The sequence below is a fragment of the Filicampus tigris genome, chromosome 3 (assembly GCF_054856515.1).
Source record: "Filicampus tigris isolate MCC_2025a chromosome 3, RoL_Ftig_1.0, whole genome shotgun sequence".
Lineage (NCBI taxonomy): Eukaryota > Metazoa > Chordata > Actinopteri > Syngnathiformes > Syngnathidae > Filicampus > Filicampus tigris.
Window position 1 is genome coordinate 19,454,157 of NC_141219.1, and position 25,970 is coordinate 19,480,126.

Genomic DNA, 25,970 nt, shown 5'->3' on the forward strand with positions numbered 1-25,970 from the left:
ATTTAATATTCAATGTACCATTTTGTGTTAATGTATGAATTTAATGCACCATTTATCATGAATGTCTAAAATTATCAAGCTGCTGTGATTGCCGTACAATAAATGGCTGGAACTTCTGCTGCATTCCCCAGTGTCAAAGTTGACTCCCCCCCCCCCCCCCCCCTTTTTCTTCCCAAATGTCACATACTAAAATTTAGTTGTTTGCTTGCAAGTCACATGGACTTGATTTGTGACTATGAGATGTTGTAAATAGATGACCTTTCTATTATTACAGAAGTTGTAATTATGATTAATGCATAATATGTGCAACTTTCCGAGAGAAATTCCTCAAATGTATTCGAGTTACACAGGGTACCCAAATTTAATCATCCATGTGATTAATAAATACCACATCCCACAGACACTTTGTTTTTAGCCCCCCCGGAAAAAATAACAGGTTGTGCTACAAGACTAGATGATTGCAACCATTATGATGCTAGACAGCTTGATGTGTCACAGCTGTCCTGGAATATGGAAAATTGAATTTACCGCTGTACATTATGAAGGAAAAGCTGCTCAACATTATGAAATTGATTTGAATCCTTAAGTTCGTGATTGAGGCAGCAGTAGTACAATACTGTATATAACAATGTTTAAATTTCTATAGTTTTACTGTATTTTATCTATTCACTCTATCAGTATTCTGAAAAAAATACACGATCAGAATTAAACATTACAAATGTGTACAAATACAAATAAAGCCACCATTTAAAAAAAAACAAAACAAAAAAAACATGCCGCTAATAAGACACTTGCTTCTCTGTATAGTAAATAAATATCCACTACAGTAGGGATAAAAAAATTTGTATATGCAGTATCATCCGACTTCTTTTCTTGGTGGTAGGTCTTTCAAACAAAGAAAATGGTTCATTAAGGTGAAAAATACAAACCGTGTAGTTAATCCTGAGACAATCATTTAGGATGCAGCACATCAAACAATGAACAAATGAATACATCTTAAGTGGATTCTTTAATGCACATTTATTCCAAATGAACCAGAAATGAGTGGATTTCAGAGACAAGTGATGTAAAAAAAAAAAAAAACAACAACAAAAAAACAAAAACAAAACTGCAGCGAAGCCAACTGACCATCCAGAGTTGTAAATGTGCAGAGATGCAAGGGGAGCGGAAGGGATGATACATAGAAGAGTGGCTGACTTTTACAGTCAGAAGGGTCAAGCGGCACTAAAACTTATTTCAGAGAATCGCCTTCTTTTGAGAGAGGTTGATCTTGTCGCCCAGGCTCAAGGCCATCCCCTGTAGAACAGAAGAGGGATGATTTATTAAGAGACTACAATTTGTAACCTCTTCCGTTTACAATGGTGCATTGACTTATAAGTTTCAAATTCGTTCCATGATCTCAAAAGGCGCATACCTCAAATCATTATTCCTATTGTAATGAATTGAAATGCCATTACACTGTTACAGCGCCCCCCAAAAAACAACAAAAATTGCTGCATCATGTTTTTAATAAGACAAATAGCAGTCTACAGTATTGCACTTGATAAAAAAATACAGTAACAATTTAATTAAATAGAAGGTATAACATTTAACAGTTTGTGCATCATAATTCAATAGGTTTTTTATGGCTTATTCTGTAGCGCACACCTTCATCACCAGGGAGCGGAAAAATACCAATAATGCAGACTGAGCTTTTCGCAAGGGATACAATCTGCAAATGATTGACGGCCATTATAATTGTATATACACTAGTGTTGTCACGATCACCCAAATTTTGATTTCGATTTTGACTACCTGCATTAAGTACCTCGATAAAAGTCTAACAATCAGCAAAAGCAGAAAAATTAAAACTGACAAAAGAATTTCCAATTATTTTTATTTTTTTAGTTAATTCAAAATCTTAGGATATGCATCTGTTTGTGGGTCTGGGGGGAGTAAGATTAATATACATATATAAGTGGGAATATACCGCCAATAATCATTCTCTCTGAAAAACGTGGGTTGCACCCCCCCCAAAAAAGAAGTAATTATTATTCATTTAAGTCCGCTAATATGCGAATCCATGGGTGCCGAACGGCGAATAAGCCGCGGTCTACTGTAAGAGATATAGTTTACCAGTAGAAAACAGTCACAACTGTATAGTAAGATGCAGTAATATTGGCCATTATTTTGCAGAGAATAAAGATGAAGTATTTTATATACTCTGTCTTCATGTGCTGCTGCAACATTTGTGTTCAAATATCCATTGCCCAAAAGGGCTATAACACCATGACGTCTATCCTAGTTTTGTAAGCCCATCTACGGCATTTTATATGGTGTGTTAGCAGTAATATGGCAGAATGTAATTTTTAGATTACGCTTCTTTGGCACAATTAATATAATAGGTGACTTGAGCTAGGGCCATTGCGTCGCTGTGACCTTTTTTTCCTGGCTCTGTACCTTCTTATCTATGACACCATTTTCACACATACAGTATGTAGTCAAGACCGTGGAGTTACATATTGTCACATGGACGAGGCAGAGCTTCCCTCCTGCATGAGTGTGGCTCAGGGAGTATAAAGAATAGGAACCATGTTGGACAGAAAAGACCTTCTGCATTCACAGAATAAGGCTCCATGGCCATGTCTTGATCTTCCTGGCATTTATTATATAGTTCAACAGGAAATATAAAGTCTTCTGATGGTTACTGTTACAATGATATTGCGAGCATGAAAGATAAAAGGACCGGCTGAAGAGTTCCTAACAGAAATGTTCACTTTCAGATCACAGTAGTTGTTTAATGTACACGTGTCATTCTCTTAAGTTTCATGCTTATGAGATTAAACCACTGTATTTTTATGCATTGATTGTTGTATTAATAATTCACTTCAAGACAATTAATGGTGGAGATACTCATAATGAAGCAGCAATGACCCACCTGACTTTTGGCTCTAATGCGTATGTGTCCATTGACAGGTGCATCAGGCCCCAGGTGGATGGGCTTCTCGATGCTGACATTAGCCAAGGCATCTTCGCCAAAAATAGAACGGGCGTAAAGGTTGGCGGCCATGAAACCACAGAAGCCGGACAATGCCTGGTTGATCAGAGCCAAAGATACAAAGATTTTACAAGATTATTATTTGAATGTGTCCGTCACGTTGTCATATAATGATTATTTTTGAAGTGACACATAACAGGATAAAACACAGCCCAAGCATCAAAATATTTTCTTAATGTATCAGAACAATTACAATTATTTGGATTTGCTTTCACTTAGGGGAGAACAAACCTTCTCTGGGGTCAGGCATTTCATGTTTGTGGACTTGAGGATATGTTGGAGGTATTCGTTCAAGTCAGTGATATTTGTGTTCACTGTCACCTACCGGGAGTAAAAAAAAAACAAAAAAACAAACATAAATCAGCATGTTTCCTCAAAGTTGGATTTACAAGTTAATAAAGCTGTCCTAAAGCTATAAAGTATGACTCCGGACAGACAGACTGTACTACTGGCAAGGCTGCCATTTACGCCAGCGCCGAGCAGAATTCCCAAAGCTCACCTTGTTTTCCCACTCAAACTCAGCCCACATCTGTCTGAATTCAGCATCTGTACAAGATGCCGGCTGGATGTAGTCCATGATGTCAATGTGGATGTCGCTGAGGACAACGCAGTTCCTGTCGCTTGCAGCTCCGGACACATCATACACTGGAGACAAAAGAATTAAAACTACATGTTGCACCAAAATGTTACAAACCAGTGATTTGCAAGAGTGCTACAAGTACCACTAGTGGTCTGCGGGCTCCTCTAGTGGCATTAGGGGTGTAACGGTATACGTGGGTGTATTAATAAGTTTCGGTGCGTCATGTTCTGTTCGGTTCGGTCCACCGTTTCTGATCAGTTTTTATTATTAGCGCAGGCTTACGCGCGAGTAGGCGAGTTTTCACACGGATGCTGTTGAGTGTTGGTGGCTGCAGCGTTTAACTCCCAAACCTTCTAAAAGTTTTCTTTTTACTTTAAAATGCCTTAGTTTTAACCAGGATCCTACTCTGCATTGTGGCCAAAGGTAGAATCAGGGTTGGCTATTGTGCCTATTGGTGTTGTACAGAAGATGTCTTTCTTTCGTCGGTGAAAAACTTCCTTTGTTGTTGATGTTGATGTTGGTCATTATGGGAGTGCCAACTATTTTTTTGAGCTGGTATTTGGTCCAAAAAAGTTTGATACCACTGTTAGAGACAATGACTTGTTGAATATGTACACTTTTCTTACCTATGTTGCCAAAGATGATGCCATTTTCAGTCGAGGCCACTTTGACGTTGGCCTTGATGTTAGCAAAGTCATGAGGGGCCAGCGTAAGCGGGGAAGGCTTCTCAACCAGCTTGAGGTCACCTGCGGAAAAATCACTTCTATAAGAGAACCGATGCAATAAAACAAAGACCGCTTGACAGTGAACGGAACTTACCTAAAGTAGCGAGCTCAAGGGTGCAGTTCTGGAGCGTGTCACTGGTTTGGTTGACCACCAGCACATCCAGAACGATGTCATACTGGTTGACATGCACATAGGCTTCGGCGTACACTGGGTCTGAGAAACCTGTCAGCTGGGTCACCTAAAAGGGCACAGATAAAAAGAGAAAGAGCAAAGATAGTTGCTCATTAGTGATGAAAGCTGTTATTTATCTCGTAAAGACTTCTGTTTACCGGTGAAATAAGGAAAGGGTACCTTGTTGAGTTTTGAAGCCAAGGGATCAGCAGCCTCCTTCCGTTGAGTGTTGCCCATAGCAGCCAACAGACTGAGCTGAAACTGGTCCTCTTTAGAGGTCGTCTCATTTTTGGCTGTGAGCTGCATGAAGGAGATCGGGTCGTCTGCCTGCACCGTTACGTTACGCTTCTCAGACTCTTTCTGGTATTGGACGAAAAGACAGAGAACATGGCATTTGCAACATACATAGTCCAAATAAGTGACATTTGTCCAAGGTGTATCTTAGCTCACTCACTGACAGACATTTTCAAAGCAGAGTTCCCCATAGTGCCAGCCGTTTAAGACATTTTGACGGATCTTTCAAGACCCAGAAAAAAAAAAAAGAGAATCACTTCTTTCACCAGAAAAAAAAGATGTTTAGAGCTTCTACTGTTCATCTGTAATCAGCAGTGGAACATGGGTTGGTTTCACCAAACCACTGTCTTCTGACCAAAAGCGGATAAGACAAGCTTTTTAGAAAAGAAAACATGCCAAGCAGAATACTGACAATACTTTTTTCCTTTAGACACCTCAAATTATAGAACAAAAACAAGACTGAGAAAGGACGTTTGATGAAAGAATAATGTATTTACAGATGAAAGCTAAGAAATGTATGAGCAACCTTGACTCAATGCATGGCTCATGCAGAACGTCAGTGGCTTTTTTACAAGGCCTTTGCATTCGCTCCTTATAACCGCATCATCTTTTCTTCTTTTCTCACAATCGTGACAAACATGCATACTCTGCATCGCTGACCATTAGGTGCCTATACTCATCCGACTTCCAACCTGTTGTCATTTCTCTCCCTTTTGATCGACGTGACAAACCGAGATTCACCCCCTAATCTTTATCTTCCACTCAAAATCTGTGCTGAGCGCTCTCAAATCCAAAGCGATGCAATGCACCCATCCACAGGGATTGGTTAATCATTACAGTGATTTACAAACCACAATTTCACAGACGGGGTGGGCGAGACCCTTTTCCACGCCTACCCTTTGAAAAACATACTCGATGAATATACATATTGAAGGGAGTAAATACTTTGTGAGTGACTTGGGAATGCACTGATGAATCCTGCTCGGACGAGACGCGAGATGTCTTCCAAGACATCCTGAACTGTCCAGTTGTGAGAATGCAATGGCCTGGCCGAATGCAAATATTCACAGGCGTCAACTGTCATCAGGTTGAAGTCAAGAGCTATTACCTTCTGTGACAGTTTCTCCTCCTCCAGTCGGACAGTCAGCATATGTGACAGGGATTTGCGGCACTCCTTGTTGAAGATGTCATTCATGAGCGGTGAGCACTCTGACAGGACCTTGAGGCACAGGGAGATTCGGTCCACGTCGTCGTCTGTAATTGGCTTCTTCGGCAGTGACGACTTGCCCAGGTGCAGCACGGTGACCATGATCAACATGGCCTCTGCAACAAAAGACTAACAAGGAGAGTGAGATTAGATGAGACACGCATTGTGTTTCGTGAGTGTCGGCAAGACAAACTTACATTGTGTTTCTTTTTGTCTTGCACAATAGCAACGTAGCGCAAAGCCACTTTGGTCAGGGTGGTGGCGAGCGAAGCAGCCACGTAGAAGTCACCGTCCATCAGGAAGCCCCTCAGCGGAGGCCTGAACAGACAGAAGAGCTGATGAGTGGGCTGACACTGATAACGTGCACAGATTTTCCGAGACATCTCGTACCTATCCTCATCTTTTTTGGAAGGCCTGGAGGAGCTAAGGGCGCTCTGTGTCACATAAGTGCCCATCTCTGTCACCAGCTTCTGAGCTGGAGCGGCAGTCACTTCGTCCTCAGACTTCAACTCTCCTGTCTCTTTCTTGATCTCGTTCTCCACTATTGGAATCTGTGCAGTTCAAGAACATGCCAGATATTTGTGACGTACTTTGTGAGAGCTACACAACACATTACGGGACACGCATACCTCTCCCAGTGATCTGCGGACTTCTGTCATCACACTCTGGATGTCTTCTTTTGTGCTGCAGTATTCACCCAAGATCCACAGCGCTCCTCTGTAGATTCTGTAGAGTGAGGCACATGGTCTCAAACTGATATAGCACAAAAGTTGCACTGTGTACTGTTCATAAAGTACTGTGGTACCTTGCCATTAAAAACGCTACGATGTCAGCTCTGTTTAGTCTGTTTAGCTTCCTCATTTTCAAATTTGCAATCCCCAGCGACTTGGGCAAATAAGCAAATTTGTCACGTCAATCGCTTCAGCCGCGCTGCCCGTATTCCCACGTGAACTGCATTGACTTGTAGATGGAATCGTACCACCAGAAACACTCAACTTGTGTTTTAATCAAATCCATCAAATAATTCAATCAATCCAAATGTATTTGACTGCTTTTTTCATTCATAAAATGCTACTTAAAGTGCTTGACCTGAATCATTCAACAAACAACCCCCCCCCACCCCCACCCTGACCCAACCACACGCATACAGGTTAAAAATAATACCATAATGACTTTAGACACAAGCATCCACACACAATGGTTAAAAAACAATACCGTAATAACCTAAAAAAAATTGAGGCTTTAGCATTAGCATATATTAAATAATCTAAAGCCTAGAGCTGGGCACTTGGCCCTTTTTTGCCGGTCCCTCTTCCTTCCTTGTCCCTCCGTCCTTATTCATAAAAATTATTGTCCTCCGACTCCGTCCATCCTCATCTTTTTAAAGCGGTTCCATCCTTACGTCTGCCCCCAACCCAAAAACAATTCCCTTGCAACAAGAAAAGTGGAGAACGTATGCGACATTGAACGAACCCTGACGAGAAGGCACCATTCGCTATCTTCGCAAGCACTCGCCCCTCAGTGGCATCAAGATAAACCTGTAAACATCCCAATATCACTTCAAAAGTTCGATTTAATGCAATGATTTTAATAACCTTTGGAGCTGCCTTTCCCTTCACTTGCAATATTGACCAAAGCTGACATCCACTAAATAATCGCACAGCATGACATCCTATTTATATAATCAAAATAACGTCAGGACTGTTCCTGAAAACAAGGATTACATTCAGGGACAAAACCATGAGACTCGTAAATGTCATCTACACTATCACGTTTGTGCTATGATGGAGGACTTTATAGTGCCAAATAAAGCATACAGTGAAAATGTGTCTTGTTTTCTTTGTGTGGGGGAAATTGGAACATTGGTTGCCGTGTTAATTATTTCTGAAGCTGATGCACTCATCAGTGACTGATGCAAGCATGTGAATTTACATCTTGTTGACATAGCTCTTAGATAATATTTCCATTTTTTCCCAAGTAAACGTTGATGGTAAAGAGTCAGACTTACTTGACAGTTTTAATAGCATGAAAGACTTCCAGCATCTTCTCAATGATAAGCGGTCTCAAGGTGTCAAATCTTTGAATGGCTTCTCGCACAAACTCCAGCACATCAGCGGCGGCTGCTTCATTAGTGTCACTTAAGAATTCCATCAGCTGTAAATGTATCACATATCATTGAAAATATCACTGATCAAAAGCAAAAATATTGGTTTTGCTTGGCATGATATGCTAGAAAAAAAGCTCACCACAGGAATGACATTGGCCGCCATGTCAGGGAAGCGCACGCTGCAAGAGTGAAGAGTGCGCACCAAGAGCTGCCTGTACTTGTCTGTGTCTTCATGTTCAGTCACATTGTTTGTCTTGATCACTTCTTTCTTCAAAACGATCACCAGCTGAAAAGGGACACAATTACATATATTTGAAATGGTACAGACTTGAAAACAGATCACACACGGCTCAGCAGACCTCTTCCACGTTGCGCGATGACACAAGGTCCAGAGCCAGTTGCAAAGTTTTCTTTCTCACTTCCAGGTCAGGCGTGGCGAGAACACGGAGGATGTCCATCACAAGGTCCTGGATTTAGGAACCAAAGGTTTTCGTCAATCAAAATGGTCTGTCACAAATTGGCACCGCACATTAACCATATTCTTGTATACATTAGTACATATTTCCAAATAATGTGCACAAACAAAACAGCACCACCTTTTGGACTTTTCCAGCGTACAACGGTAAAATTCGAATCATTTTAGAATTGATTATACTACTGAGTATTTTAATAAAAATTCATTTGGAATTTGGAAAACCAAATGTCTATGTGAGGTGCAAGTATTATCGTCATTCACTTCGGGGTCACCATTGCAGCTTTAAAAGGTGGTGCCTGGCCTGGTGAGCCCAGACTGGACTTTGTCCTTCTACACATTCTTTCCTCCTGGCTCGCCAACCTAGTTCTACACGGAGTGGTGCAAAAGTCTACAGTAACATTAGTCCATATGGATAAATGATCACTGTGAAGATTTGATGCAGAGATTTTGCCACAACTTTCTTTTGTCATCGAATAATTCAAGTTATGTGATTAATCGTTTCAGTGCTAAAAGACTCCGTTTTTGAGTCTTGACTCTTTTTCATTATATTAACAGACTATTTCAAATTTTAGTTTCTGTATTGTTCTTGTACTGGCATACCAAGTCAAAATCCTTATAAGCACTCATGTTAAAAAAGTAAAGTAAATGAATTTACACGGTCAATAAGAAAAACTGCACAAAAAAGCTTCGTTTAGACTTTGTATTCCAATGTATTCAAAAGCATAACGCTTAAGTCTTCCCAGAATTTAATACCTGGAGTACACGCTCATGTGTGGGATGCTCCTTCAGCTCAACCAGACGATCAAGGACGATGAGTTTCACATTGTTGTCACTCTCCTTGATAATCAGATCAATGTAGCACTGGGCGGCGGCCTGTAAATTATAGATGATATATAATATAATCATGAATTGTCTTTGTCAGTTTCCTACAGTTGTTTACTATTCAAGCCAATATTTGTCATAAATCATGCCAGTGTACCTTAATCGCTGTGGGTGCACTGGAGAGAGTTACAAGCGTGCCAGCTGCCTCATATTTTACAGCCGGGCTGGAGGATTGAAGCAGGTTGTAAATGCAACGGATGAAGCGGGCGCGCTCAGAAGGGTTTGCATGGCACACCTCGAGAGAAAATACCAACATTTTCAGGGTACTAGGAGATGACTTTATTTCACTAGCGCAAAAGGATGTAGCTTACTTTGTAAATCAGCTCCACAATGACTAGCTGGAGAATATCTCCAAAAGTATGAACTTGATCAATGCACGTGCTGAGGTAATCCAGAGCTCGATCCTAGTGGAAATGATTGAAATTAGTTGGGTCATCAAGACTGGTTGCGCCAAAGTTACTTGCAACACTCAAAGTAAGATGGTGATGTGTCACAGACCTGATCTGCATGAATCAGCATCATAAAAGCATTCCTCTTGCAGCTTGCATCTTTTTCATTTACAAGAAAATCATGGATCAGCTCTGGAGCGTCCGGGATGAGATTTTCAAAGTTCCTGAACCAAATAATTATTACCAAATTAGTGTGGTTTTTTTCTAGTATGTCATTTTTCCACAAATTAAAACAATTTCACCACGTGTCAATAACAATCAATCAATAATTAAATCCCACATTTCACTTCTAAGAGGAGGCTCTCATCTCATTCAAATGAGCCACTGTGGGCCAGCAATCCAATTAAAAAGCCCATTCTCCATAATACATCTGTTTTAAATACAGTAGTTCTAAATACATAGCTGAGCTGTCTCAAAGTTCCCGTCTGGATATTTAGCCGACCCACGTGGTCCCAGTCCGTCCCTCGTCGGTGACAGTCAATTGGCGTCGGGAGCTTAATATAAACGTCACACGCAGGCACTCCGCCAAATAAAGGAAAACTATCAAATAAAAACAACGCACACACACGCACACCCCCGCCCACACATACACACAATTGCACAGCGTGGTGATTGATGAAATAAAAACCATATGGGGCAGATGTCATTGCGTCTGTGGGACCAAAGGGTATCGAACAGTTTCATTAAAAAAAATGTTTTATTTATTTGGCTGCGTGTCAGGTGTGCGCACCTGCGTGTGACATAGTGGTGAATGGGATACCGGTACCAGTACCATACCATAATTTTTCAGCGTCAAAAATAGTGTGATACATTTTTTTTTAACACTGGTATTTAAAAAAAACAAACATGTAGTCTATAAAATATAAATAATCAAGTATAGAAAGAAACCATGTAATATATTTATTTAACTCTCCCACGTGTGCAAATGTTTAACATGTTATTTTCTTATCAAGCATAAGCTGCTTTGAATTAAAACATTTGTAAAAAATTGAAGTTCTTTTGTCAGTTATAATTTTGTTGCTTTCGCTCAACCATATCCCATTATAGATTTTTGTCAGGGTACTGTGTCAGTATCGGTATCGAGGTACTTTATGCAGGTATAGTATCGAAGTCAAAATTTTGGTCTTGTGACTACTGTGAGGTGTGACCAGTTAAGTCCGTTCTCATCGCCGTTTAGCTGACTCGAACCGACTGGGACCACGTGGATCGGCTAAATATGCAGACGGGAACTTCCGTGGCGATTAGGCGATGCCCAGCTCTGTCTAAATGGGTACCTGTAGATGGTGTAAATGGCTAGGACGGCATTCCGCCGGACATAGCTGTGTCGGTGCTCCAGGCAAGCTCGGATCGCTGGCATGAGAGGCTCAAGCAGCTCAGACTCCTTCAACTTGCACAAGAAACGGAGGGTAGAGCCTCGGATGAACTCATTGGGGTGCTGCAGGTCCTACAAGTGAAGTAATGAATCCCTATTAATTGATGAATGGAATTTTACGACACCACAGCAAATCTTTCTTAATGACGCATACCTTCCTGTAGGCGTCGCAAACCAGGATCATCTCCTGGAGCAGCTTGCCATCCGGAGTGGTTTTGGGCACAATCTCCCAAAACACGAGCAGCAGTTTTTTGATGGTGTGGTCTTGAAGAGGCAGCACAAAGCGGATTATGGTCATCAGCAGACCAGGCAACTTCTCCCCATTCAAGATCATGATTATCACTTTCTTCAACGCCTCAGTTTTTGCTTTAATCTCCCCCTTTTCTGTGGAATTGATGAACAAAACAATGATTAATATTGTCCAGTGATCACAAAAAAAGTCGGTATGAGCAAAAAACAACTTTACATCCCATAGTACTCCATCAGAAAAATCTAAAAGAATCAATTACCCAGATCAGTCTTGAGGCTGACTTCAGAGGGGGGCTCCGAGTCAGATGTGACATTGATCAGAGTGTAGCAGACGTTCTCCGCAGCTGTCATTTTGCTGCTGACTTGGAATGGTCTTCAAGAATCCAAAGAATCACTGACTGGCTTTTCACCTGCAGTGAGCACAAAAATCTGTAAATTGAGTCTGCGATGGGGGACATAACCAGTTAAGGAAATTTACATAGCAGATCCAAGCTAGAACTAATGATTATTTTAATAATTGATTAATCAAACCATTCTGATTTTCATCCTTTTATTAAAAAACAGGACATTATTTCATATTGACAGTGCAGAAAGTGCACTAACGTAAATTGATTATGATTCAGTTACTGGTTTGGTGTCAGTCTTCTTTCATGGGGGACTACAGAAATTTCAGAATATTTAGAAGGCTACTATTGAGAGGCTAACAACGACAACAAAGAAAAGTTTAAGTTATACAACATGTCTGAATGATTAATCAGTTATGAAAATAATTGTCAATTAATTTAATAATCAATGAGTAATTGTTGCATCTCTAAAGCAGATGTATTAATGACGACCCTCGTGAGGATAAGCAGCTCGGATAGTTGGTTTAACAAACCTGACACGACATACAAGAATCATTTGGTTTGCATTTCTCTAAATCATTAGCAATGTTTTGTCTATTTAAAATGCAATGACAGAATAAATTCAGGCACGCATTAAATAATACTGTATAACCTAAAAGCGGTGCGAGTCCAAGGTAAAAGTTCAATCACTTCCCGGGCACATTTACATTAAAAAATGATGACGATAAACATCCAAATGCAACTTTGACTAAATAAATCAAATGACACGTAGTATGGAGCGTATTGGCCCCGGTGTTCCGCCAACGTCCTGGCACTTCGACAGCAAAATAAAATGTTTTATCAATAAATGCAGACAACAATTAGTCCCTCATCCGATAAATGGGGTAAACGAAACATGATCAACAATCAATTAGCAGCCATTGGCTAGCGTTAGTTGCTTTTTCCTCGTCTAGGCCAATGGATTGAAATGGAGGACAGTGGTGCTAATGCTAGCTCGTCATCTGTCTCCAAATAAAATATATCAACACGGTCAGCAGTAGTAGAAAAGGTTACGTGCATAGTTTACCTCAAAAGACCACCAATAGCTTGCGTCCTTCTTGTGGAAGCTGTGTTATTTACATTTATAAAAGACGGTCCGTTTGGTGAGTTGTGTCTTCGGATCGCCACTACTTCCGTGTGACGTGGAGGCCGGAAAGGTTGAGAGCCACATCACTGCTACGGTGTATCAGGAGGAACAAACTATTGGAAGAGGACAACACAGCTTAGTCAAAACCTCACGTCATCGATATCAACGTTAGGTAATAATTATTGATATGGTTTTGCATATTTACGAACAGACTGGTTTCATTTTGCGTAAACTACCAAAACACAGACATCACGATCACATGGTTGAAACTGTTTTATGTGGACCAAAAAGATAACTGTAAAACACACAGCTTTCTATTGTATTGAACTCATTGGATGTGATTAAATTGATTACTGGTTAACCTGGTTATTAAACAGCAATCACAGTAACCGTGACCGTACCTTACATACATCAAACATCCATCTATCCATTCTCCAAACCGCTTACACCCTGTTTCGAAAATTTTAATGATTTGCACTGCCTCCCTGTGGCGAATGATGTCACTTCACATAGGATACAAAGCGTCAGCAGGATAAACTGTACAGTAAAAAAAAAAACATTATGATCAGTTTATTAAGTAATTTAATTATAAAACAACAAACAACCTAACTATCAACACCGAAAGCCAACAAAAGAAGACAGCACAAATTATTAGATTTGCTTTCTTTAAGTTGTGTGTAGCACACTCAACTTTGGAGATCTCTATGGTAATTAATTGAATAACAGCAATTAACATATTGTATTATGTAACATATTTATCCTATTCTACAAATATCAAGGAGATATGTAACATTCCGAACATAAATAAGTCCTATTTGGACACACCAATCAAGCTGTAGAAATTGAGGCTGATAGCCATCCATCCATCCATTATCCTAACAGCTTATCCTCACAAGGGTCGCGGGTGTGCTGGAGCCTATCCCAGCTGTCATTGGGCAGTAGGTGGGGTACACTCTGAACTGGTTGCCAGCCAATTGCAGGGCACATAGAGACAAACAAGCATACATACTCACAATCACACCTAGGGGCAATTTAATTTCAATCAACCTACCATGCATGTTTTTGGAATGTGGGAGGAAACCAGAGTACCCGCAGAAAACCCACACAGCGCACGGGGAGAACATACAAACTCCACAGAGGAAGTTCGGGGCCGGAATCAAACCCTTGACCTCTGAACTGTGAGGCGGACATGCCAACCAGACTATCGTGCCACAGAGGCTGATATAATTTGACCAAAAAAAATACACAATTATACTAATAGTACAAACTGCAACATGGATAATAATAGCATTTACCTCTTCTGCCTAAACATATTTGAAATAAACACGTTTATCATGACCCTTGTGGGAATAAGCAGTATGGATAATGGATGGATGGCTGTTTATCACGAGGGATACATTCCAAAAATAGTAGTTGTTGCCTCTTTTTTCTCTCTTGGGCGAGAAGATGAGAAGAAACTGAACAGCCACCCTGGATTAGATTTGAAAACTATAAGAACTAAACACAAAAGGTCTCGGGTCTTGCGCAGCTCCCATGGTTGCTAAGCGATCAAGTGTAAGTTCATCCTCCTATCTTTATTGACACTTGTGTCCTCGTCTTCATCTTCTCCCTCACTAAATTAAAATGAGTAAGCCGAACGCATTCTTGTCCTCGTCTTCATCTTCTCCCTCACTAAATTAAAATGAGTAAGCCGAACGCTTTCTGTGCGAGACATGGCACGGAGATGTATTCAAATTGTTCTACAGTACAATGCGGGTTTGCACGCTGTAAAAAACAGCATACAAAATAGCACTGTAAAGAAATATGCAATGTAGCGAGACCGCGATATAGCGAGGGACCACTGTATTTTCTGTCTCAACTAGTTTATTAGTTGTTCTGCTGTTTAACCCATATCATAAGAGTGATGATACTTAAGAATAATATGACTCAAGTAAAAGTAAAAAGTGGTCCATTAAATAAGCACTTGAGTGAGAGTAAATAAGTTCCAACCCGGACAGATGCCCATTTTAGGGACGGACAACGCCTATTTTGGGGATGGACGACGAGTAGTTTTTTAAAAAGGACGGATTAAGCAAGCCAATATTAGTCATTTCTGGGTGCCCACTGCAGCTCGGGTCTCAAGGCCCTCCCTGTTAAAAAAAAATCCAGCATAGACCCGCATGGTTTTATTGTGCTGGCAAAACAGCAGCAGCAGCAAAAGCAAAACAAAACTGCCAAGATTCGAAAATCTGACCCTTCAGTCACTGGACAACCCACTCTATCAATTGAGCCAAACCCACCCACCAAGACCATCATGCTGTTGTTACCCTGCTGCTAGGTGTTGATAGCTGGTGACACCAGCAAGACCAGCATGAAAACACAACAAAACCATGCTGCCCTATGCTGGATTTCTTTTTTTTTTTTAGCAGGGCTGTTGCGGTGTCTCTGCATATATTTGTGTTAACATTCACTCACAGCTGGAAAATGTAAGCAAAATAAGAATGTTATATGGCATCTTGTCATTGAGTTCATCACGCCCTAGTGCTGCATGTCATTGAACGAGTGAACTAATAGGAGCACTGTGCAGTCAACCAGATTTTTTGTCAAATTCTGTGACAATCAGTTAATTGACAATCCCGCTTTTCAACTGCATCAAAGCGAACTCAACATTTGCAGAATAGTGAGCCAATTTAACTTGGAGGTTGAGAAGCGCTTCCATATAATAGTCAAAATACATCTTGAGCTCAAAATAATTGTAGACTAGTCTACATTTTAGGCAGCACAGGAAATGAGTGTTTAGCACTTGACTTGTGAAACAGCAAAGTGGTTCCAACCTGTAGCTCAAGCTTTTCTGCCAAGTTTGCTTCTCCTTCCTAAAGTGATGAAAGGTGTGAACAAATGGCAACGGTCGCTGTCCACCGTCACGTAGAGATTGGTAGAGTAGCCAAAACGTATACTCAGGTAAGGTAAGAGTGATGATACTTAAGAATAATATGACTCAAGTAAAAGTAAAAAGTATTCCTTGAGTGAGAGCATATAAGTATTCATTGAAAAAAATACCTCAAGTGCGTCTATTGAGTAATTAGGGCGTACTGTACTTTATGATTTATTTTTTTAATCAGAGCATCAAGTAGACAAAAATATAAAATAGGAATATGCAAATTCCGATATTGGGTTACAAAATCGCTTTTACCAAAGGCTAATAAAATTACATCTTGTTTTTACCATGCAAATGAGTCACTCAAACAGCACGATAGGCTCACTAGGCAGAGATTACACAGAAAAACGCAGAGTCTTCTTTCAAGATTTCATTGGAGTTCTTCTAGGCTGAAATGTGGACATTTTTACACTGAAAAGAAGGCATGACATAGCTATTCTTTTTCATAGATACAGATAGACATAAATTGAATGTGAGACTTAAAAAACAAACAAACAAAGAAATCAACTCAAGTCAAATGTATTTATTATATCGCCCTTAATCACAAAAGAGGCTCAAAGGGCTTCACCAGTTGACAAATATTAACCCCATATCTTCACGCCATGGGAGGGCAAGGAAAACCTTAAAAAAAAAACAACAACAACAACAAACGTCTGGGGTGAAATAAGAAACCTTGAAAAGGCTGTTAGAGAAGGTGTAGAATTCCCCTTCCAGACTACCAGGCTGCAATTTAAACACACCATGATAGTGAGAAAAGTGTGAGAGTCCATTTATTGAGATGATGTACTGGAGGACAATGTGGGTCCACCTCAAAACCGAATACAAAATGATCTAGAACAGGGGTCGGCAACCCACGGCGCCGGAGCAGCATGTGGCTCTTTCATCCTCATTTTGCGGCTGTGTGGCTTGGGAAAATATATTATAAGTGTCCGATTTAAGTGTATTGTAACGTCTTCCAAAGACACGACGTCAGACGTATCTTTGTTAACTCCCTTTTTATTATTCCAACACGGCTAATGTGGGCCGTAGTCGACGCCAACTACAGTGCAACAACAATTCTGTCATAAGTACACACGGATCTCTGGTCCTTCGCCGACTACTCACTCCTCTCACTCGCACACCCCTCCAATCCAGCGAGCTAAGTGGTGCATTCATGAACCTCGGAAACAACACAACTCAGCAAAACACAAATGTCGCCACAACACAGATAACCCAATTTGTTACAGTATGTTATTTGTCTCAAAAACGTGTGTCATGTCTTCTTATTAAGTTAAAGTTTGTAACTTCTTTCTTCAGACCTTGTGCAATGTTGGTGATCAGCATTCGCCTTCCTCAAAGATGTTTGATAGCACAGGAAACAGCCAGCATGCGTGGCTGCCTTCTGACACGCCTGTTGCCAGCGACACCAAAACTGCACAATATCTGAACAACATATTTTATTTGTGTGTGTTCGTTTGTTCAATTGTAGTTGTGAATTGTAAGATTATTGTGACCTCGAAATATTATAAGATAATTATATAGTCACTGTCGGCTGAAAAGCTCTGACGTCGAAATATGGTCAAATTCTTTTTTTTATTTTTAAAAAATAATCTTAGGATGCAGGGGACAGGTGGCAACAAACACTGTTTTTGCAGTGTTCAACGCAGTTTAAAACTTTCAAATAATATTTGTTAAATATGCAATCATATCACACTTTGATTAGTTAAAAGAACATTTTACAGTTAACTGCGTCATGTATTTGATCCATCTATCCCATTTCAGATGAATATATGGCATTGATTCATTGCAATGGCCCTTATGTAATTGTAATTGATTTGAAAAGCAGGCCTAAAGTGGCCTGAATAGCATATTCACCTTTTGACAAATTGAACTTAAGTACATTTCTTGAAGAAATGTATTTAGTGACATGAGGATGTGTTGTGGTTTTGCCTTGAGCTCCAATCGACAAGCTACGCCCCTGGCGTTGGTGCGAGCGGACCACGAGTCCGTGCAATGGCAGTTGTGGTCTGTAGGCGGCGCCAGCGAGGCCGTTCGCTGTAAAAACAACATCTCACCTTCATTCTTCAGTGCCACTGGTGGAGCATGTTACTGGGACCGACCATGGAGCGCCTTCGCCGTCATGTAGTCCAGCGTTAGCGCGACGAGAACAGACCGTCGAGTGGGGCTTTGGCGCGGAGGGGACGGACGACGTGTCGCCGTCGTCGAGCCATGGCCGCGCGGGAGCAAGGAGAGGCTGCGCATGGTAAAGCGAGACACCACCACCACGACGGAGGCAGCAGCAGCAACCCAGACGGCTTCAGGAACGGCTACGTGAAGAGCTGCGTCACCCCCCTCAAACAGGACCACCACAGGGGCTTTTTGTTCAGCGAAGACCTCCTGGGCTCCAAGGTCTTCAGGGTTTCCGCCGTCTACGTGGGCGCCGTAGTCGTTCTGGCTCTCTCCGCGCTCGTCTCCCGGAGCTCGCCGAGCGACTCGCGGTGGGATTTGCGGACTTTGTTGACGGGCTTCTCGCAGTCAGCCAGTCCCCTCTTCAGCATCGGCTGTGCCTTCTTCTTCCTGACCTTCTACCTGAGGAGGAGGAAGAAGGAGGAGGGCAGCCACTGGTGGCTCCTGTCGCTGCCGGCGTCGTGCTACCTCGGGGACTTCGTGGTGCTTCGCTTTTTGCAATGGGGAGAGGAGCAGCACCAGATGCAAATGGTGGGCAGGTTGTTGTTCGTGTTGGGATGCGTGGGGCTCCTCACGCTCGTCCCCACGCTCAAGCTCAAACACAGCGTGCTCGTCCTGCTCTTCGCCAGCGTGGTGTGGCTACTCTCCTTCACGAGTTTAGACGGGCTGCCGCCGCTCCTCAGGCCGCTGCTCGCCTGCGTCGCCGGGCTCTGCGGCTCCTTGCTGGGACTCGGCTTCGACCGATGTTACTCGCCCAGGGACGCTCCGAGCGGGGGCTCTGCCACGGAGGACAAGGTGCCCGTCATCCGAGCCAGGAGACGCTCCAGTTGTGTGTCACTGGGGGAAACTTCAAGCAGTTATTACGGGAGCTGTAAAATGCCCCGGAGACCGTCTTTACCGTGTATATCCAGAGAGCAGGTACGTGTACTGCACTTCCACTCACTTCCACGTTTGTTGTTGTCGCGGGCCCAACAACAAGGCCCACATGTTCACCAGAGGAGGAAAACACAGTGGGTCGTGGGCACTTGCTGCTAGGAAACTTAAAAAGGCGTGATAAAAGTACATTTGAAACAGAAATGGCAGCAGAGGTTGCAATAGCATTCACACTCTTAAGCAGAAGTTCAGATTCTTGTGTGTGAGGAAAAAAAAACACTGGTAAAGTAGGAATACTAATTCAACTCCTTTCATACTTAAAGTTATAAGGAATAGACTGATATGTACAAAAGTAAAGAAATTGTAATAAGTAGAGGTGGCAAAAGCAACAGTACTGATTTGACCCATTGACTTAAGTAAAATATTATAGTACAGAAACAAAAAAGTGCATTGAACAGAGGTGTCAAAAGTATTAATATTATGTGCTTCTACCGGGACTACTTGTGTAAAAAACACAACTCGTTCACAACCCGATTCAACTCGTTTTCTAAAATAGAAGTACAGATTGTGAAGTGTACTTAAGATGTACATATATTGTATTTAGCAAATTGCAAAAGTACTCGCTCCAGTCTCTATTTAAGTCAACGCTTGCATAAAAAACATTGGTAAAAGTAGAATATTGATTCATATCATTAACTTAAGTAAATGTAAAAGAAGAGGTGGCAAAAGTACACATTATGCACGCTGTATTTAAGTAGAGGTACTTTTACTCCTTGTAAAAGAAAATGTAAAAAAAATATTGTTGAAAGTAGAAACTACTGACAAGAAGAAAAAAAAAGACTGCCAAAAGTAGAACTCAATTTGCAAAGGATTCAGAAATTATTTTCAGTTGCCCGAGTAACTTTAACAGGGTTGCACCAAACACAACAAATTGTATGATAGGACAAATAAAATATCTGATAGTGTAGTGGCCCTGGTTGCGAGTGTGCAATCAAATTATGAAACTTTTAAGAATATGATAAATAAATGAAGATTTTCTTGAATACATAACAAAAGCTGAAAAGTAAAAAGCTTGGTTTTTCAAAAAATGTTAGTAACCTAAATTGTCCTCAAATTCGGGAATGACCCACTCACACTCTGCACTTAACTACAGACACTTGTCCATCCATCAGTGTTAAAAAACAACAACAAAAGACTAGTAACAAAATTACTGCTTCAACTCCTGTACTTTGGTAAATGTTATACGGTGCATATATTGAAGTCCCCCAGACGTTGACTCTTTCTATTTCTTTCTTTTTTACCTCTTATCATCTGCACAGGTTGAAAAAGAGGCAAGCCTTTTTTTTTTTTAACAAAATGAGGAGTGGGAAGTTTGGGTATGTTTTAAAATGTAGGGAGTAAAAATAAAAAGCTATTAAAAAAATATAGTCCTGAAAATCTACTTAAGTACAGTAAGTAGTATTTGTACTTCATTACATCTCACCACTGGCATTGAGCATGAATGCCAAGAGATGCTGCGGCTGAGCAAATATGACAAATAAATCAATTAATTAACACATTTAATGTGGTTAGTACGCCATAGCGTATCATGCGAATCCCCAGATAGCATGCAAATATGCCTCAGGGCTGTGAGCTGCATGTGAGGTGACAACACCGCTTCTGTATCTGATTTGACTGGTTCAGGCCATGTCCACCCGAACATATGTTTGTGTGTTTATTTATTGTTTGTATGGATTTGTTTTTGTTCCCCGCATATTGTTAGCATAATAGAATAATTGCTTACGTCCTTTTTAAGGCTTTCAGAAAACAAGATTCAAACAAACATGAGCGCTGTTGCCTCAATTCAATCTTGCTGTTTCCAGAGACCTGGATGACAGAAACTACACAGATGAACCCCCCCCCCCCAAAAAAAAAAAAACACAAAACAACGCAAGCACATTAGTGTTTTTTTTATTGATATTGTGACAGTAAGTTACAATAAGTAAGGAAGTTATGTTATTAGGCTAGCAATGTTTTTATGCAATAGAACAGAAAATAGTTTTTTATACAACCCCGACGTGAAGATATATATTTTTTATATTTTATTGTGGAACCACTGAAAATCCTTTTTTTCCTGTTCTTTTGCTCTCTCTTTGACAGAATTTATACAGTGATCTTATTCCTTGATGTCAGCCGTTTTTAGTATATCTAACGACAGAAATACCACTACTGATTTTAAACCAAGGTCCTGGGAAGATACTTGGCATTTGAAGGTGTATAATGGAAATGTTATTTCTCACTCTATCAAGGAATGGAGGCATCAGAATGAGTGGCCAAGACAGTCGCTGTTGATTTACTGAGTTAAGGCCTAGATAGACCAAAAAGACACTGGCCAACAGTGACAGACGTTTACCCCCTGTGGCGTCCGGCCGGCTGTCGGCACGTCACGTTGGAGGAATACACCGCAATGACAGACAGCGACGCTGACCATTAAAGTACCTTCTGCGCATGCATAAACTGTAATACCCTTCCATACCATCGGCGGCGGTAGTCACCATTTCTCATCGTTAGAAAAATCCAACCGGAAAGCTGTTGGCCGGGGGCGGTTTATAAAAACATAAAGAATGCATTCAGCTATATTCTTCGCTCACGATGAACTCCCATGTGAAGTAGACCCTCACGTTCTCGACACGGTATCGTGAAATACTTACATTGTCAACCCTCGCTCTTGTACTTGTAAGAAGATTCAGGCATCGGAGGCGTGCTCACTGTTTTTCCGCATTTGTCACGTCCTGTTGGTGCTCCGAGCGCTGATTTGCTGGCTAATAGCCAATCAGAGTGACCAAATGTCATGACTGGCGACGCCGATTCAACATGCGTAACCGCCCCCAAGACGCTTACAGACGGGTTACGACACTATGACGGTGGCCACTACACCAAACAGACGGCGCATTCAGATGCCACGATGCTTCACGACCTCAGACGTCGGTTTGGTCTATCAGGGCCTTAACACTTACAGCCAGGGATGCGTTTTCTTGTGGACAGCGATTTTCATGCACACATAGAGTAGATTTTTGCAATTGCAAGTGCTATGATAATCACAGCTGGTTTGTTTAGGGTGAGAAAAATAGTTGCTATACTATCTTATTTTCGGTCTTGGGCAATGTTTGAATTTGTTTAATAAAGTATATTCAGCATCTGACATTATACAAAGTAGAATATAATTTGTAGGAATACTCATTGCTGACAGACAAGTGTAACATAAAATTGAACATATCAATCCACACAAGGGATACACCGTCACATATTTTTTAGACCGAGAACAAGTACTCAAATTTGAAGACTCACTGATACCAAGTACCAGTAGTTGATAATGCCATTTTGTCTTGCTGTAGTGAAACATTTAAGAAAATGTTTTACTTTTCTTAAATATTTTTCATTAAAAAACACAAACTTTTGTTAATCATGGCATAAGCTTCACTCGAAAACTACTTTTATAAAAATTAGGATTAAATTAAAAAAAAATATCAACTTCAAGTTTTGCCACTAGGGCTGTGGACGATTCAGTGGCGATTCGGGTGGGCGTGGAAAAGCAAGCATCAAATCCAAAAATTTGCACTCAGATCAGAATGACATCTTGTAGTACTGCCACGTGTACGCTTTCTGTAGTGGAGAGCTCAGTCGATATGACGCAGCTATTTGGGGAGTAGTCTTGACACCAATTTGATCGAGTGGATCGAAATCAGTCGATAGGTTGCATTTTCTGCTAAATCGGTGATGGACTGTAATGTCATCATTTGCACGATCTAACTATCATTGATCGCATCCACGAAATAAGACATAATAACAACCTTTTTCATCCCTGGTTCGCTTTGTGAGCCAAAAGTGAATCTATTTTTAGCTTTGTCTTGTGAGCGGAATGCCTTTGCGCCGACTTCCGCCTCTGCATCCTCGACCATCCGATCACAAAGTAATAGCGTTACTGTAGTTTTTCTTTTTGTCCGGTGAAAAGTCACAAAACAGTTTCATTTACTCCAAAAGGAACTAGCGACAGTATGTGTGTTATTTATTTAATTAGAAAATCTCTTTAATTCAAAGTAGCTTTCATCACGAAGCAAAAATTATTGGAACTTCGGGAAACAGATGCAACCAGCATGCAAGCGTGTTGTTTGAACAAACACGGAAATAGCGCCGCTGTTGGCAAGACGCTCTGAACTTTTGCTAAACAAGTACCCATCACTAATACTGCGACTATGCCAAATGTGAGTTGAGCTATTCTAGCGACGCTATTTCTTATAAAGTCAATACAGATTGCATGGATAGGACTGAATCTGTACAGCTGTACCAGAGCCAAAGGTCTTCAAGAATGGGCTTACTTACAATGCAGCCAAAAAGGAGCAGGCGTAAGCTACTTTGCGCATTTGTGAAGTAACTGTACGGACTTGTTTACAGCTGTTGAACCAAGAACGTTTTGAGCAAAAGCCCCGGACAACTGAATGTTCATGCATTTTTTTTTTCTTTCTTTAATGTCAGAGAAGGAGATGTTGTAAACGTGTCAACATTAGATGTTATAGTTAGCGTTTCAATGTTTTTTAAAGATACATTTTCCGGTTTAAAATGTTTTATTATTCCAATGCATTTTGGCTACGGTGGGGGTCGACTGTACAGTAAAATATACAAGTTGTAGAAATAGATATATTGCTCCATCTCGTGATTGAATCTGTGATCGAGTGATCATTTCTTTCAAACTCACTGATGGCAAAAAACAAAATCGCATAAAGCCCAGTGGGGAGTGCACATCAGTCATGTAGGGGCAAGCGGTTCCGTCAAGCTGTTATCCCTGGAAGTGGCTTCCTTTACCCATCAGTGGATGCGCGTGTATGTGAGTAGTTAGTTAGTCAGCTTTAAATCAACTGTTCAGCAGCACGGCCAATGAAGCCCATCTCGGCAGTTTATCAAACCTCCGTCGTTGGCCTCTCTCTCCGGCCGTCACGCATGGCAAAGAATGAAAGCCGCTCGACCCGGAAAGAACGCTGATTCCCGCCCTTGAGGAGGATTTATTTTGTACACTTGTTGTGTGCACCTTGGCCTACAAGGGCAATGTGGCACACGCATGCAGATATTATTTAGATTGGATGAAAAGTCACAAAGACAACCGTCGAGATTGAGGCTATACTACAATAATGTGTCCTTTTTTCCAGAATATGTGCATGTGAGTATAGTTATATAATCTATCTAATATATTGCTGCGTCATTTGTATATAGATATTTCTTATTTTATATTTTCGGTTTATACGGTGACGTTGATGCTGATGATTTCTTTAGCCTGTCTGTGGCATTTCATATTATGTTTTGGCTTAAAGATAAACTTTTGTAAGACAAAGGTATGTGTTTTGTTGAATATACAATGTGTAATTCTTATTATTTGATGTTAGTTTAACAGTAAACAAGCTATCATCTCAAACACATTGTTTTTGTATCCTTCACGCTTTGCTCCAAATGATAAGAGAACTAAAAAAAAAAAAAAAAAAAAAAGTACGTCCAGACTGTGTCACTGGTTTCCTGTAGTTGTTTTACTCATCATTGTGTTGGAGGCTATTGCGGTCACATTGAGCCGCGAGGCCTTTCAGCAGTTTGTGAGCGGTATTCATATTTGTTTTATAGCTGTAGATGTTAGCTGTGTCATTTTATGCTCGCTGCTGCAAATTCGATACAGAAACCTCTTTTGAGTTTTACTGATTATTGGGCATGCAGTGAGTTTTCAAAAATGTGGATACTTTGTGTTTGTAACTTTTAGAGAAAAGAAAGTCTGATGTCTTAGGAGATGTTTTGAGTTTTGAGATGTGAATCGTTGATCACACCCGCTCCACCTCAGCGGTTGCCAACTGTCCGATCAGGACAAAGAAGACCATCCAACAATGTTAACATTTTTATTTATTTATTTAGTTCCACTGCGGAAGAAACGGGAAGATCTGATCTTGATATCTAAAGACAGTGGATCGATGACAGTAAATATGGTGTAAGTGTAAATATGGTACATTAGAGGTAGTGAGCGGAGTGTGCTCAGCCACCCGGCAAGCAAGATATGCTCAGCAAGACAAGGACGACGAAACATCGGCAAATACAATGCGTAAAGTGTTTGTTAATTTTGACTTAAGTTTGCCTTAAAACAGCTTTCCTTAACTAGAATCTAGCGTTGCATTTTATCTAAAGGACCTTGTTGATTACTTGCCATGATTATTTCTGGGCGATTGTGCTTCTTCGTTTTAAAAGAAGAGGAAAGAGAGAAGAGGAAGATGGCAACGAAGAAGAAGGGGCAGCAACACCAGCAGCAGAAGTAATGACATTTTGCTCTGCACAACAATGGCGACAAAGGTTTAAAAGTACATTACACCAAGATTGTACCTTTGGCTAAAATGCACCACGGCTTTCTAGTTAAGGTAAGCCAAGTTTAGGATAAAAAATAAAACCTTAACGTAGTTGTTAGCTAACGTTCCATCGTAATCGTCCGCTGCTGGGGTTTTAGCCCACGTTTCTTTCACAGCCTGCAGCTTCGTATTTATTCTTCAGTTTGCATTTTTAAAGTTAAATGTGTTGTGTAACAAGTATTTAGAAGGGTGAAAACCATGTCAGGGGGTTTGTGGTACCCAATTGCTATTTTCACAAATATTCTACATGTTGTTTAAAAACAAAATAGATTTTGTTAAAAAGAGTCTTTTTTTTTTTTTATTACGCCAACATTTCAAGGTAATGTATGTTAATGTACATTGTAATTGATACAAATGTAAATGATTCTGAATCATAAATCAACATAAATACACTCTGTAGTTAGTTTCTTTTTTTTTTTTTCAAATGAGTGGGCTACTGTAGGTTGGATTGCGGAGTGTTTGAGAGCATTGCGCATGAAGGCACAATGCATAGGTCTTCTCATGTCTTCACCAGCTGTCCTATATGTGGCTTGGATTGCTTTCACCTTTTTAAGTGCGTGCGCCTGTGTGTGAGAGTTCACCTAATGG

General features: G+C 40.8%; 2 protein-coding genes across 5 annotated transcripts in view; one reads left to right on the plus strand and one right to left on the minus strand.

Annotated features, from left to right (window-relative positions):
• Positions 1-509: 509 nt before the first annotated feature.
• copb1 (COPI coat complex subunit beta 1) lies at positions 510-18,218 on the minus strand. Of its 2 annotated transcripts, XM_086025122.1 has the most exons (23): positions 17,991-18,212; positions 12,960-13,132; positions 11,810-11,959; positions 11,455-11,684; positions 11,203-11,372; positions 9,978-10,092; positions 9,791-9,883; positions 9,577-9,714; positions 9,351-9,470; positions 8,482-8,589; positions 8,262-8,408; positions 8,024-8,169; positions 6,645-6,741; positions 6,406-6,566; positions 6,213-6,333; positions 5,917-6,144; positions 4,695-4,874; positions 4,437-4,581; positions 4,244-4,363; positions 3,537-3,682; positions 3,269-3,358; positions 2,918-3,073; positions 510-1,296 (listed from the first exon to the last, which is right to left on the minus strand). In XM_086025122.1, exons 3-23 carry the CDS (start codon positions 11,898-11,900, stop codon positions 1,237-1,239), a joined length of 2,862 nt encoding a protein of 953 aa, XP_085881248.1. In that variant the 5' UTR covers positions 11,901-11,959; positions 12,960-13,132; positions 17,991-18,212; the 3' UTR covers positions 510-1,236. The 2 variants fall into 2 exon arrangements, with proteins under 2 accessions (XP_085881248.1, XP_085881247.1); XM_086025121.1 differs by having other exon boundaries at positions 6,213-6,566; positions 17,991-18,218.
• Positions 13,175-25,970, plus strand: part of pde3b (phosphodiesterase 3B) — a 59,223-nt gene continuing 46,427 nt past the window's right edge. For 2 of the 3 annotated variants that reach the window (XM_086025118.1, XM_086025120.1), the window contains exons 1-2: positions 13,175-13,191; positions 18,004-19,020. In XM_086025118.1, coding sequence (XP_085881244.1) covers positions 18,145-19,020 — 876 coding nt within the window. In that variant the 5' untranslated portion in view covers positions 13,175-13,191; positions 18,004-18,144. Of the gene's footprint in view, positions 13,192-17,987; positions 19,021-25,970 lie in introns of those variants that run through there. The other variant, XM_086025119.1, reaches the window with a different exon arrangement.